Source organism: Heptranchias perlo, chromosome 22 (assembly GCF_035084215.1).
Source record: "Heptranchias perlo isolate sHepPer1 chromosome 22, sHepPer1.hap1, whole genome shotgun sequence".
NCBI lineage: Eukaryota > Metazoa > Chordata > Chondrichthyes > Hexanchiformes > Hexanchidae > Heptranchias > Heptranchias perlo.
Genome location: NC_090346.1, coordinates 39,501,311 through 39,516,823, shown reverse-complemented (window position 1 = coordinate 39,516,823; position 15,513 = coordinate 39,501,311). Strand labels below are relative to the sequence as shown.

General features: G+C 42.4%; 1 protein-coding gene across 1 annotated transcript in view; it reads left to right on the top strand.

Moving 5' to 3' along the window:
- The window catches only part of nubp1 (nucleotide binding protein 1 (MinD homolog, E. coli)), a 61,937-nt gene that overhangs the window by 44,769 nt on the left and 1,655 nt on the right, over positions 1-15,513 (top strand). Inside the window, exons 5-10 of the mRNA XM_068003347.1 lie at positions 2,275-2,307; positions 4,804-4,894; positions 8,994-9,148; positions 11,179-11,289; positions 12,091-12,193; positions 15,002-15,085. Coding sequence (XP_067859448.1) covers positions 2,275-2,307; positions 4,804-4,894; positions 8,994-9,148; positions 11,179-11,289; positions 12,091-12,193; positions 15,002-15,085 — 577 coding nt within the window. The remainder of the gene's footprint in view (positions 1-2,274; positions 2,308-4,803; positions 4,895-8,993; positions 9,149-11,178; positions 11,290-12,090; positions 12,194-15,001; positions 15,086-15,513) is intronic.

The following is a 15,513-nucleotide window of genomic DNA, read 5'->3' as shown; positions in this document are numbered from 1 at the left end:
ATGGTGTCGAGCTTCTTGAGTGTTGTTGGAGCTGCACTCATCCAGGCAAGTGGAGAGTATTCCATCACACTCCTGACTTGTGCCTTGTAGATGGTGGAAAGGCTTTGGGGAGTCAGGAGGTGAGTCACTCGCCGCAGAATACCCAGCCTCTGACCTGCTGTTGTAGCCACAGTATTTATGTGGCTGGTCCAGTTAAGTTTCTGGTCAATGGTGACCCCCATGATGTTGATGGAGGGGGATTCGGCGATGGTAATGCCATTGAATGTCAAGGGGAGGTGGTTAGACTCTCTCTTGTTGGAGATGGTCATTGCCTGGCACTTGTCTGGCACAAATGATACTTGCCACTTATCAGCCCAAGCTTGCATGTTGTCCAGGTCTTGCTGCATGCGGGCTCGGACTGCTTCATTATCTGAGGGGTTGCGAATGGAACTGAACACTGTGCAATCATCAGCGAACATCCCCATTTCTGACCTTATGATGGAGGGAAGGTTATTGATGAAGCAGCTGAAGATGGTTGGGCCAAGGACACTGCCCTGAGGAACTCCTGCAGCAATGTCCTGGGGCTGAGATGATTGGCCTCCAACAACCACTACCATCTTCCTTTGTGCTAGGTATGACTGGAGAGTTTTCCCCCTGATTCCCATTGACTTCAGTTTTACTAGGGCTCCTTGGTGCCACACTCAGTCAAATGCTGCATTGATGTCAAGGGCAGTCACTCTCATCTCACCTTTGGAATTCAGCTCTTTTGTCCATGTTTGGACCAAGGCTGTAACGAGGCCTGGAGCCGAGTGATCCTGGCGGAACCCAAACTGAGCATCGGTGAGCAGGTTATTGGTGAGTAAGTGCCGTTTGATAGCACTGTCGACGACACCTTCCATCACTTTGCTGATGATTGAGAGTAGGCTGATGGGGCGGTAATTGGCCGGATTGGATTTGTCCTGCTTTTTGTGGACAGGACATACCTGGGCAATTTTCCACATTGTTGGGTAGATGCCAGTGTTGTAGCTGTACTGGAACAGCTTGGCTAGAGGCGCGGCTAGTTCTGGAGCACAAGTCTTCAGTACTACAGCCAGGATGTTGTCGGGGCCCATAGCCTTTGCTGTATCCAGTGCACTCAGCCATTTCTTGATATTACGTGGAGTGAATCGAATTGGCTGAAGACTGGCTCCTGTGATGGCGGGGATATCGGGAGGAGGCCGAGATGGATCATCCACTCGGCACTTCTGGCTGAAGATGGTTGCAAAGGCTTCAGCCTTGTCTTTTGCACTCACGTGCTGGACTCCACCATCGTAGCCCCATGCTCTATATCACTGTGAGAGAAAAATAGCAGCAACGTCATGGGAACATCATCACCTCCAAGTTCCCCTCTAAGTCAGATACCATCCTGGCTTGGACATTCCTTTATTGTTGCTGGGTCGAAATCCTGGAATTTTGTACTTGACACCATTATAGAGGCATCATCACCATCGGCACTTCAATGGTTCACCACCTTCTCAGGACTACCAGGGATGGGCAATAAGTGTCCTTTGCCAACGTCGCCCACACCCCAAGAACAAAAACAAACTGTAAGAATGTTATGTGTGAAATGGACCAGATCGAGGCTGAATAACGTTCGGTTGTAATCCTGCAGCTTTTTTTTGCTGAGTTGTCTTTCGGTCGTGTAGGAATTCCACATTTCAGTTTTCGGTTATCTGTGGTTCACTAGTAGATTAAGTTAGGGAGAATCCATGACAGTGAAATTTGTCCTTAGACTTCTGATTAAAGTGCCACATATTTAAACAATCTGACGCTAATGCTTTTTCGGCTTGTGAAAATTTGTGCTGTCAGTGTCCTGTGTTAACACTCCATTCAAGGCCACGATAGTAGCTGTGGAACTGGCTCCAGATCTCTGACAGTGCTACAGTGTGACCGGCCATTAGAATCTGTGCATGGGTCGCCTGGGCTTATCTAATCTTTTTTTTGTTCCCTTCCCGGGGCCTCCAGAAAGCACCTCTAGCTGATGCAGCCAATATCGGGAAGTTGCATACAGGAAGTTATGGGCATTAACCAACAACATATTATTAAGGAGCCTCAGCTGGATTAAACAGCAGTAAAATAACATGGGTCACAAGCATAGGTCAATACAAGTTACAGCAGCAAAAATCTTTCTTTTCCACATAACCCCAACTTTTATTATAAAAAATGAGTTGATGTAAATTAATCCCAAAACATCAATGCTAGTGATTTAAAAGCAAATATATTAATTAAACTCTTTCCTTCCCTCTGCTCTTATAGGTACACCAGAGTGGGTCAGGGTGGTCTCCTGTGGTAGGTATTGCTTCATTTAAACATTGACGAACACTCAGTAAGTGCTCTTTCAGATTCTAAGTCTTGGCCAAATTTAGGCTGTGGTTGATATTCCTTTGTATGTGTAACTTGTCACTTTGGCATCTATGTGAATATCGAACTGTGAGTAGCTCCTCCTGAATTAACAGACAGCATACTGTGCCAGTGCCGTTCAATCAGCACCCATATATTCTTGAACCTGCATTTTGTTTACTAAAGATTTGCAAAAAAAATCAGTTGGGCTTGTATTTATCAGAGCCACTCCTTGGGTTCACTGTGCAATCACCTCTATCAATAATACGGCAAATTTGCTATGTAATAGTAAGAGTGTGCACCCCATATTTGGATGGCACCTCGGTAGGATTTCCCATAACTAAGTCTGTCACACAGCAGGCCTCCAGCTGCAGGCAATACAGCAGGAGGAGCTGTAGTGTCTCCACATCGCTCACTACAGCAACTTCAGAATCACTTCAGGTAAGTTTTTAAAAAAAAACTTTTTTAGTTGTTCATGCCAACTTTAGCTGAGTTTAAGGATCACATAGGTTTGATCTCTTGATGTAAATATTTTCTTCTCCTCCTCCCACCATCCCCTTGGCCTCTCTATCGCCGCTCCCACAGGTCCATCAAAACATATATTTTAAAGTTGGGCCTTAGGATCAATTTTTCCCATTGGACATCCTGGTGTTACCTTGACACCCGGCTGTCAGTCTGACTCTGCCTTGTCTTGCGGCCTGACTCTAGCCCAGCTCAAGATGTTGGTGGCAACATGTTGGAGCCTCAGGCAAGATGCGATTAGAAGGAATTTTTTTTTCCCCAACAGAGTCCTGGATCTGTATATTAGACCTCCGGATACAATACAGGATAAATATCTGGTTAAGGACAGGTTTGAGTGCTGTAAGTATAGATAGAGATGACCTGTGTAGAACATGAAGGTTGCTGGGACCGTGAAGGAGCCATGCCAAGGAAGACTGCTGCTCTGAGGTGTTTAACGTAGCAAATAAAGTTAGACCGATATTATACAGATTGTCTTATCGGGATAACAAAAGTCCTTTGTTTGCTCCCTATTGCCCTGGTTTCCCAGGCCACACGTACAGGTGAAAGGGCGGGCACCTGACCAGCAGGTGATTCCATGCTCTCACCAGGCAGTCGTGCTCGATTGGAGTGCAGGTTGGAGAATCAAGGTTACACTGTTTTAGCCCTACCTTCATCCCACGCTCCCATCGGATGTAGCTCTCCGGAGGGTGTGTGAAATCATCCTTCTAGTCCCAAGCCTCTGGCAGTGCTCTGAACTAGACTCCAGAAGGCGCTGAAGAACAGCCCAACATTGTCTCCAGCCCCATTTTTGGTGTAAAGTCGAAGAACGTTTTTGATAGCAATCCTAGCCAGATGGTTGTGCCACATAACATGCACTGCAAGGTGCTCAAATATTTGTGATGTGGTCCAAAAGAATTCAACAAAGCCTCGAATGGAAATATCAAATTTTTAAAATATCCTTTCCAGTTAACGGAAGTGAAACCAAAGGGTGTCTTGTTTTTTGTTGCTGTCTGTTCCTTTGACTGTTCTTCCCCAGAGCTAGCTCGCTGTATGTGCAGCACCGGAACTGTCTGCTCACATTCCACACCAATAGGTGGCATCTAGTCACAATGGTTTTGTGTACATTTTAACAGGTTTATTTCTTAAACCAGTAATCAACAAATCATTGTTGCTGTCTACTGTCCTTATGGTCTAAGGAACCAATAAATACATTTGTTGGAAAGCTTCTCTTGAAACCTGTTTCTTAATAGTCACTGCAAGACTACTAAGAGTCAAGTCTATTATTGCCGAGTAGCACGAATCCATAACACAGGACTGCCCACAGATTCACACTAAATTGGTGGTGCCGCTTGATTATAAGGATGGCTGGTGTGGCAAATTGAAAAATTCACTCTGTGAGAATAGAGGGAGCTTTTCTCTGCTTCAGCTCACTGCTATAGCCCGGGACTGCTTGATACTGATACAGGGGGGGAAAAACGTGGAAAAGTGCATCAATCCCCAACACCGATGTCCCTCATGTTGATGAGCAATAAATTGACCAATATTTTTTTTAAATTTACAACTTTGAATGGTATAAACAGTGCATTTCTAAATGAGTCGGAATGCCCATCATATTATAGTGGGTGGTCATTTCAAAGCTGTTCAGTTCATTAGCCCCCCTCTACCCACCCCCCCATTTGTTAATGCTCTCTGTTATACAGTAGCTTCACTCACTCACACACACACACACACACACACACACACACATGATTCTCTTACCAACAGAGAACTTGTGCAAAATACCCACTTTTGAACTGTTATGTGTATCGTGTCTCCCAAAAACCATTTTATAAAGAAATTGGTATGCAAGCACAACATAGTTGTGAGAATTTGTTAAGCTCTCCAATCATGTTACTACAAGTTATATTGATGGTTTCTCTCTGTTTTGTCTCTTTTCTCTTACAGTATGTAGAAGAAAATCTGGGTGTAATGTCAGTAGGATTTTTGCTCAGCAGTCTTGATGATGCTGTCATTTGGAGAGGGCCCAAGAAAAATGGTTGGTGTTCTTTTGTTGAGTTAACCCTTTCTGACTTAACAAATGTCCTTTACAGCATTAAAACACAAACAGGTTTTCAAATGTGTAGCAATGAAGAAAATAATTTCCCCTAATGCAGAATTATAAAGTTTAATTTGGGGAAATATAAGAAGCATATTATAGACGAAAACTAGTTCTGGTGCTGTGAGTCCTCAAACTAGCCAGGGAACAAATGAATGTGGCATTCAGGAACTCCTGCATTTCCACACAAGTCAAATATCCAATCTTAATTTTACCAATCGGGGAGGAGAGAAACCGAGTGCAGTTCAGGAGATTCTCCACAAGTAGTGGGGAAAACCCAGGGATCAAATTTCCACGAGCCACACCTGCTTAAGAGGGTCATTGGCTGAGGTCGTGTGTTGGTCATGTGCCCAGCTTCACAACCAGAAAATGGTGCTTGGTTTGGGATTAAAAATATGAAAAAATATTTTGGTTAGTTCTCTTTTTCAAACCAGTCACGACATGGATGCAGATGTGGGATTGGGAGTTTAAAGGGGAAGCTTAAGTTAGCACAGACTGAGGATCACTAAACATATATTATGTTTAGCATGGAAAATGCACAAGAACTACAGAGTGTGAAGTATTCAGTTAAACTGCCTATCATATGCTTATTAGCACTGAGAGGTTTTTAATAGCAATTCAGTCCGTGGGAACAGTTTAGTTATTTTAGAAGGTGCCACACTCGTGGTTTATGACGTCATTTCATACGTAAAGCTAAGTGCAAAAAGCAGAACCATTTTGTATTTCTAACATCTGTTGTCGGCCTGATGGTATTTTTAAACTATCAGTCTTTTACTGGAGGGGAGATGATTGCAGTTCTTTGATAAGATAAGAACCCCCATAAGGTCATACACATGATTGGAATTAGGCTGAATTCGTTAGTGTTGCATTTCCTCTTTTTTTATTCGTTCATGGGATGTGGGCCTCGCTGGCGAGGCCAGCATTTATTGCCCATCCCTAATTGCCCTTGAGAAGGTGGTGGTGAGCCGCCTTCTTGAACCGCTGCAGTCTGTCTGGTGAAGGTTCTCCCACAGTGCTGTTAGGAAGGGAGTTCCAGGATTTTGACCCAGCAACGATGAAGGAACGGCGATATATTTCCAAGTCGGGATGGTATGTGACTTGGAGGGGAATGTGCAGGTGGTGGTGTTCCCATGTGTCTGCTGCTCTTGTCCTTCTAGAGGTCGCGGGTTTGGGAGGTGCTGTCGAAGAAGCCCTGGCGAGTTGCTGCAGTGCATCCTGTGGATGGTACACACTGCAGCCACTGTGCGCCGGTGATGAATGGAGTGAATGTTTAGGAATGGTGGATGGGGTGCCAATCAAGCGGGCTGCTTTGTCCTGGATGGTGTTGAGCTTCTTGAGTGTTGTTGGAGCTGCACTCATCCAGCCAAGTGGAGAGTATTCCATCACACTCCTGACTTGTGCCTTGTAGATGGTGAAAAGGCTTTGGGGAGTCAGGAGGTGAGTCACTCGCCGCAGAATACCCAGCCTCTGACCTGCTCTCATAGCCACAGTATTTATATGGCTGGTCCAGTTAAATTTCTGGTCAATGGTGACCCCCAGGATGTTGATGGTGGGGGATTCGGCGATGGTAATGCCGTTGAATGTCAAGGGGAGGTGGTTAGACTCTCTTTTGTTGGAGATGGTCATTGCCTGGCACTTGACTGGCGCGAATGTTACTTGCCACTTATCAGCCCAAGCCTGGATGTTGTCCAGGTCTTGCTGCATGCTGGCTCGGACTGCTTCATTATTTGAGGGGTTGCGAATGGAACTGAACACTGTGCAATCATCAGCGAACATCCCCATTTCTGACCTTATGATGGAGGGAAGGTCATTGATGAAGCAGCTGAAGATGGTTGGGCCTAGGACACTGCCCTGAGGAACTCCTGCAGCAGTGTCCTGGGGCTGAGATGATTGGCCTCCAACAACCACTACCATCTTCCTTTGTGCTGGGTATGACTCCAGCCACTGGAGAGTTTTCCCCCTGATTCCCATTGACTTCAATTTTACTAGGGCTCCTTGGTGCCACACTCTGTCAAATGCTGCCTTGATGTCAAGGGCAGTCACTCTCACCTCACCTCTGGAATTCAGCTCTTTTGTCCATAATAAACCCTGTACTGAAAATCATGCCTACAGAGTATGTGCTAAGGAATTTAGGAATCCTATTAAATAAGGGATTGTTTGCCTTTTACACAGATTGATCTGTTTCATATCCATCGAGTTCACAAGATGATAATGGATGAGGAAGACCATTCGGCCCATCTTAGTTCATCCATCCAGAAAGACCCTAAAGACTATCCCCCCTCCTCCCTACTGTAGCATCCAATTGTTTCTTAAATGATTCTAAAGTTTTTGCCTCCACTATATCCAGACGTCCATTCTATGTATTGATCATTCTTTGTGTGAAGAAGAACTTTCTTGCATCAGTCTTATGTCTGTCTTTTACTGGTTTTTAACCTATTTCTCCCTGCCCCCTCCCCCTCCCCCCCCCCCCCCCCCCTTGTCCTACTCTCACAACTTATTTTGAAGTAATTTTTTGGATTTACCTTTTCCATACTATCTTTCTTACCTCTGTTAAGATCACTTCTCAGATTTCTCCTTTCAAGGTTGAAAAGCCCACATTGCTCCAGTTTTTCCCTCCTAACTCAGACCATTGACACTAGGGATCAGCCTCATGGCCCTTCTCAGCACTGGCTAGAATACCTCCCTTACATCTTGATGATCGCACACTATTCAAAGTGTGGTCTGACCAGAGCACTATGCAGTTTGATCTTGACTTGATCTGACTTGTATTCTACTGTTTTGGCTATATATAATATATATATTCAATATTATTTTGGCTTGTTGAATGCAGCTCGACTTTGGGGGTTACTGTTGACTCTCCCGTTGTGCCACTCGTTGTTTTATTGATCCATAGAATGTTACAACACAGAAATGGGGCATTTGACCCATCAATTCTGTACGGGTGTTTTTTTTCTCCTCGTGAGCCACCTAGTCCAATCCCACTCTCCCACATACTCCCCGTATACCCTTCAACATTCCTCCTTTTCAAACAACTATCTCATTCCTTTTTAAAAGAATTCATGAACTTTGCTTCAACCACCGTTTTCTGTTTTTGTTGTTTGTTCTGCTGAAATGTATTCTCACTCTCTTTCCCTCACCCCCCCACCCAAACCCAACTGATTTGTTCACATATCCGTTCAGAAATAAATTGAATGTCTCGTACAAAGTGAGTTTTAAGTTCACAGTAAGCGTAATCATGATGTGGTAATTTTGTGCTTTCTGCATCTGATCTTAGGAGCTGAACTCAGTAAACAGCAGTGATGCCTCAAACTTCATAAGATTATATATTTATTTATTTTAATACTAAAAAGAGTACGTCAGTACGTCCAAATGTTTCACTCCAGCCATTGCATTTTGTCACAGATGTTAAACATGTTTAGGGCTTCTCAGCAGCATCCTGAAATTGAAGTGCACATCCCATTCTCCAAAATTCCCTGACCAAATTTCAACTAAACTCTAAACTAAGCAATTAGCTCTTGTGGTCTTAAAATCTGTGAACTTGAACACAGATTCACTTTAGCGGCAGAATAATATATTATGTGTATGTGGTATAATGCTTCTGTCATTAAAAAACAGTGCATCATTTGATTTACCACAAGCAACGTCAGATATGAAAGTTTGCATTAATATTCCCTCTTTTAAAATGTTCTTTCCCACTCCACAGTTAGATCTCCCTGCATCATAGGCACCTGTCAGGATCTCTGGAACCAGCTGCTGAAGGTGTGTTTGAGAGTTACCCAGGGATGATTCTCCCACTGACTTCTCGCTGCCTTACAGTGACAAAGCGCCTAGCTTCAGCCTAATGTTTCCTGGCAGCACTGTGGTTCAGATTGGGAACACAGGCTTGTGAGGAATCGTGGTTGTGGACCCTTATACAGTCACTGTGTTGTGCTTTGTATTGTGTTCCAATGTAGTATACTACTGCACTGACGAGATTATTTTTAGTTTGCAATCTTCATTTACAGGCATTTATTGACAAAATGTTGACTGGCCCCTTTAGGTTTAATCAAGCAGTTTCTGCGAGATGTGGACTGGGGTGAAGTAGACTATCTGATTGTCGATACGCCGCCTGGCACCTCTGATGAGCACCTTTCTATTGTACAGTACCTGAGTGCCACACAGGTAGACGGAGCTGTGATCATTACCACTCCACAGGTAGGCTGCATTATATAATCAGAATAGACATGAATTTTATCAGTTAGTACTCAGATCACAAACTGCTTCGCCCCTCGGTTAGAAAACTAGCTAGTGATCTGTATTTTAACCAATAGACATTTGCTCTTATGAGCTATGAAATATATATGGCTATGGAAAAATAGCAGAAGACCTGGGGTCTGTTGGTTCATTATTGCAGGTAGAAGCCACCACCTGAAATGAGCAGGGAAAATCAGTGGTTGGGCAGAAGAAAATGTCCAATTTTATGAATTTGTTACAAATGTGCAAACACCATAATAAAATCTGAACTGATATAATCAGAACCCTTTCCAAAGATAGAAGCTACTGTAGCACCAAATGAGAATCACCCATGTGATATTCTGTATGCTCTGTGACTGTATGGGTTACAGTATTTTGTTTAAATGAATTGGGAGCATTGTAAGTTACTTAACATCTCTCGTATAAATGCTGCTTAATGAATCTTGAAAGTTTGGCCGGAAGTATTCTTCAGTATGTTTTGTTCTGAATGCTGCTTTGCTTTACAGTATTTCCAACATTACCCACTCCTTTCTTCACAGAAGGTGTAACCCAAATATAGATGCACTTTCAATGATTATCAAACTGGGAGTTGTGATCATCAATGTGCATGATTTTGTCTTAACCCAACATCCCAAGAATGACATCGTAGCTTATTCTAATTTGTCGTTCAGTTGAATGCTTTCCAAATTCTGATCATGTGTTTTGGAAATTACAGATTACTTAACAGTATAGCTTGTTTCTTACAGGCAACTTTGGGTCTTCTCTGCCACTCTGCCCATTGCTAGGCCTGCTGTAAACTGATAGATGTGTTGAGTTCAAATTGGTCTGAACTCTGCAACTTCGGCGCAATCCAAATAGACATGGAATTCATGTTGGAACTTACCACTGACTTATACTTAAATATCTTATGCATCACAATACTCACACTCCCAACCCACCTGGAGCCATGTAGTCTTTTAGGAGAGGCAAAAAAAAAGATAAAATCCCAGGCCAATTAGGGGGAAAAAATCTGGAAAATACTCCTGAGCCCCTTAGGCAATCGAAACTAGTCCAGGAAAAAAGTAGTGTTGCAGTTAGATCTTTGGACAACACACACTGGAGCGTCAGTTGTGGTAACTTTTTTATATATATTGATCTATTGGTCTGACGAAGCTGGTAGCCTGTTACTTCCCCTCTACAACCAGAAGTCCAAACTGGTGTCTATGGTAGACCATTCAACTGCTGAACAGTTCACCTTACCCCTAGTGCAGTTAGTCAGAAAGCCCAGTTTGTGGGCTGGTTCACAAGACTTAATGGATCACTCATTGCTTAGGGAGCATAGAATACTTACCTTTGAATTGACCTTTAAATACCTGCCGCCTTCTGCCAGACACCACAAACTGGTTTTACAGTGGGCATGAAAATATGACCTTTAGCAAGCTGAGCATACAGGGTTTGATTCCTCTTGGGTTTTTGGTTAAAATTGCCCACAGCTAATGCTCCAATATGTGTTGTCCATGGATCTAACTGCAACATTTAATAGCATGGAATTTAAAAAAGGAATACATGCCTTAGCACTGAATCAGAGGTTTGACCTTTCCAACTAGTGTTATATAATCTCTATGTTAGCCATATTTATGAAGAGACAATGTTTGTGATAATGCAGTGGAACCCGATGTAGTGCAATTGCACAAAGATCATTTTGGGTTTTATTGTTAATGAGCACTCGAGCAATGTAAATTCTGCAACTGTCTGGCCTTGATGTGGAAAAATCTTTCATTGACCTGGGACTGTCACTTAGAATTTGAGAAATCTGAAGAGATTCTAATACGTTCTTGAAAAATGTTTACAGATTTTCTTTTGGGAGATTATCTTTGTGATGGACATGTGGGTTTTTTGAAATCTGATAAAAAGGATCCTGAATTGATTGGTGTTAATAAACTGCTGTTAGATGTTAATTTGTAGTCTACTATTGTCTATCATACTGTAATTTTATTCTGATCTTGTGATAGGAAGTGTCGCTACAGGATGTCAGAAAGGAAATCAACTTCTGCCAGAAAGTGAAGCTGCCTATAATAGGAGTTGTAGAAAATATGAGTGGCTTTGTGTGCCCAAAGTGCCAGGTGAGATGTTTCATTCAGAAAAAATAAAATTAACTTATTTTAAAAAGTGCATGCCAGTTTTCCACCCCCCCCCCCCCCCGACCCCAACCTCTTTTTTTCCCTGTATTCGCTCTCTATGCATCAAACATCAATCTAGAGGGCAGGCAGGCAACTTGCTTCTTATGAATATTACTCTTGATATATATGCCTCAAAGTTGAAAGCAGCCTAGGTTCTGCCTTTCTTTCCCGTCCTTCCAGAATGAATTACCTGGTTTCCAATGGTAGCACTGGACATGGCTGCACGCTGAAGGAAATGGTAGTCAAAATCCTGGTGGTGCTTTGCTGATCTCCGTACATTGCGAGATAAAACTGGGCACGGTAGTGGTTCCATAGTACATGCAGCCGTTTAACTTTCAGGAATGAATATTTGATGCAATAAGCATTTGTAAGAAGAATTGTAAAAAACGTTATAAAATTATTTATGGGCTTTGTTTATGGGGGCAGAGGGGTGAGGAGAGACAGAGTCAATTTGTCGATGAAGGTTTATGGCTGTATTTATACTAGTTTTGTGTTGATGCAGTGCCTTTGGGTGCCCATCAACACAAAAGTGGCAGTATAACTCCGGAGATTACTAAATGCACTAAAGGTTTGTGGCGTGAGATCTCATCTAAGAGGCTGCCTTCCACTAGACTGAGTTGCCAAAGTATGCAGGATGAATCAAGTCTTAAACAATTCTTGTTTTGCTTTAGTCGGCAATGTTTTCAAATGTCCATAGAATATAATCTCTTGTTCCTTATTCTGCATTCTTCTGTATGTTTACAGCATGAATCTCAAATTTTCCCACCAACCACAGGAGGTGCGACGAAGATGTGCAAGGATTTAAACATTCCCTTTCTTGGAAAAGTGCCCTTGGATCCCAGGATAGGTATGTCTTACAAATATCACATTGTTTAAGAATTGTCCAAAGCAAAATAAGGGCTTTAGCAACCAAATATTGTTATGTTTGACTTAGTACCGTTAATATTTTTAAGCCTGCTGCAAAACCAGACTGTGATCTCTGGCCAAAGGTTGCTGGTATTTAAAAGTCATTTCAAAGATAAATGTTTTGTGTCCCCAAGCAATGAATTGTGGATGATCCAGTAAACCTCACGTTCACCAAGCCACAAACTGAGGTTTCTAACTCGCTGTGATTGTGGTGTGGTGATGTTGTGTCTTCAACAGCTGTGTGGCCAATCTTAAACAGTAGCTTTCGACAGTGAATTTCTGATCCCAGAGATTGGTGGCAGGAAGGTATCAGTCAGCAAGTTTCATCGGACTAATATATCAAATATGGTGCCCCTTCAGCCCAGGTGTCTAATTATCACAGGAATATAGAAATTGCTAGATGGAAAATGATCAAAGTTAATCTAGTTTGCCTTCTACCATTCTGGTAGTCGCATGATACAATGATAACTACCGCTCCATCTCCAACCTCTCTTTCCTCTCCAGAATCCTTGAATGTGTTGTCGTCTCCCAAATCTGTGCCCATCTTTCCCGCAACTCCATGTTTGAATCCTTCTAATCAGGTTTCCGTTCCTGCCACAGTACTGAAACAGCCCTTATCAAAGTCACAAATGACATCCTATTTGACTGTGACGATGATAAACTATCCCTCCAAATCCTTTTCGACCTGTCTGTAGCCTTTGACACGGTTGACCACATCATCCTCCTCCAACGCCTCTCCTCCGTCGTCCAGTTGGGTGGGACTGCGCTTGCCTGGTTCCATTCTTATCTATCCAATCGTAGTCAGAGAATCACCTGCAATGGCTTTTCTTCCCGCTCCCGCACCGTTACCTCTGGAGTCCCCCAAGGATCTATCCTAGGCCCCCTCCTATTTCTCATCTACATGCTGCCCCTCAGCGATATCATCTGAAAACACCATCAGGTTCCACATGTACGCTGATGACACCCAGCTCTACCTCACCACCATTTGTGAGAAAAGTGCTTCCTAATTTAATTCCTTAATGCCATAGCTCTAATTTTGGGATTATGCCCCCTTGTTCTGGATTTCCCCCACCAGAGGAAATAGTTTCTCTGTGTCTACCCTATCAAATCCCTTAATCATTTTAAATACCTCAATTAGATCAACCTTCAACTTTCTTAACTCAAAAGAATACAAGCAAAATGTCCTCATAATTTAACCTTTTAAGCCCTGGTGAATGTGTTCGATACCCCTTCCAAGACAAATGTATATTTCCTGAGGTTCAGTGCCCAAAACTGAATGCAGTACTCCAGATGGGATCTGACCAAGGCTCTGTACAACTGAAGCATCACTTCCTCACTTTTGAATTCCAATCCCCTGAGATAATAGCCAACATCTCATTAGCATTTTTAGCGACTTTGTACATGTGCACTAGCTTTGTGATTTGTGTACATGAACAACTAAATCCCTTTGTTCTTCCATAGCTCTTCCCCTGTGAAAATGGATGCAAAATACTCATTTAACAAATCTGTCATTTTCTTATTATCCATTAGTCTCGCCTGCATCCATCTTTAATGGACCCACATTCCCATTTACCACTCTCTTTTCTAATACGTAAGGAATTGTTCAGAAATGTACAGTTGAAAACCTGTTTAGCAAATTCCTTTTGAGTACATGCACAACAGCTCCATGATCTGAAACAAAGCTGCTGAGATTTCTTGTCCCTAGCATGGCTGAGCACTGAACAGCCAGTGAATGGTATGTCCATATTGCCGCAAGTAATTCCGGTTATATCAAAACAATTGGTCCCTAAGGCTGCTTCTCCATTGTTTGAGGAAAATAAGCATTAATGAATCTTTTAAGTGCAGATTTTGAAATCTATTTTAAGTTTAAATAACCCTACGGAAAGAAAATACATTTGATTTTAAAATCGTGCAGAAATACTGCTGGTTGTCTACCAGAACAGGGAAGCAGCCCTGTCTGCTTAGGATGAAAGGAAATTTTATTTCAAATTTCATTAAGGAATTGCAGAATTCAAGTATATGACAGCACAGAGCTTCCGGGCCCTGGAATGGTAGGTCACACATGACCATGGACCTCCATATAAGTGTTCCCAACTTCTGCTGTGGGTTAGGTACCAAGCAGAGGCCAGACACTGCCCTACGGGCCAAGGTGTCACTCCAGACCAGTTTTGCATAGCTCGTAGTGGCCAATTTTAATTGTTTTTCTTGAGTCTTCTGCTGCTGCATATTTATTGTGTTGATTGGGCAACTTGTGGCACGTGGAAACTTGAAGGGAGAAAATACTTAAATTTCCCAGTTTAAAAAACAGATTAGAGCAAATTGAAGTGTACAGAATTAATTTATTGCAAGTAGAAAAGATTTTTGGGGAGAACTAGCTGTAAGGCAAGACCAGTCAAGCTACATCTTACTTGATGCAAACAATGTTGATGGTTATAAAGTTGCCAGTGAAAGGATGCAGGGTAGGTGCTGGAACTGATCTAATTCTGTCTGGATCACAGGTCTAGAAAATAGACAAAGTAAAGGGGACTAAGTGACCTTTTTTTCTTGTTCTTGTGTTGAGTAGATGAGTAAATGAGGTAATGGCTCTCAAACTATCAAAAAGAAATAGGAAGGTCTCAAATGACAAAGTATTTATTCAAAAGGGAAGAAGTGGAGTTCTTCCATCTATAATCCTTGCAGTCCACAAAAGTTAGAATTCAGTTTTTGCTTGCTAAAAATCACTTTCGGATGCTTTTTATTTTTGTTAAAGGAAAGAGTTGTGATGAAGGCAAGTCATTCTTGACAGAAATTCCAGATTCTTCTGCATCCATTGCCTACAAGGATATTGTTCATCGTAAGTAATGCTCATTTTCATAATACAAGGCCAAGTAACCTTAATTTTACTGTGTGTTAATTTGGCCTCAAACACTACAAAATGCATCAGCTACATGGAAGTGACATCACCTCAATGGATTAGGCTCAATTTGGACTTTCTAGCTACAAAGCTGAGTTTTCTACTTAGCCTCCTCAAAGGAGTGATTGGGGCAGCTGAATATTAATTTTTACATTGTATAATAATGTATATCAAAAGGTAGTGAGTGAATAATTCAGCTGTATTGGACAAACTATAACAACTAAAGTCAAGTGATCATTACGGTTCATCCCAACTTAGTACCTTCCATCTGTCTGGAATTCTTTTATATGCAAAAGTTTGTTCAAAAAGGAAGAAGAATGAAAGGAAACTTGCCCAGGACCTTCGCATAGAGTGGAGAGAGAACTTAT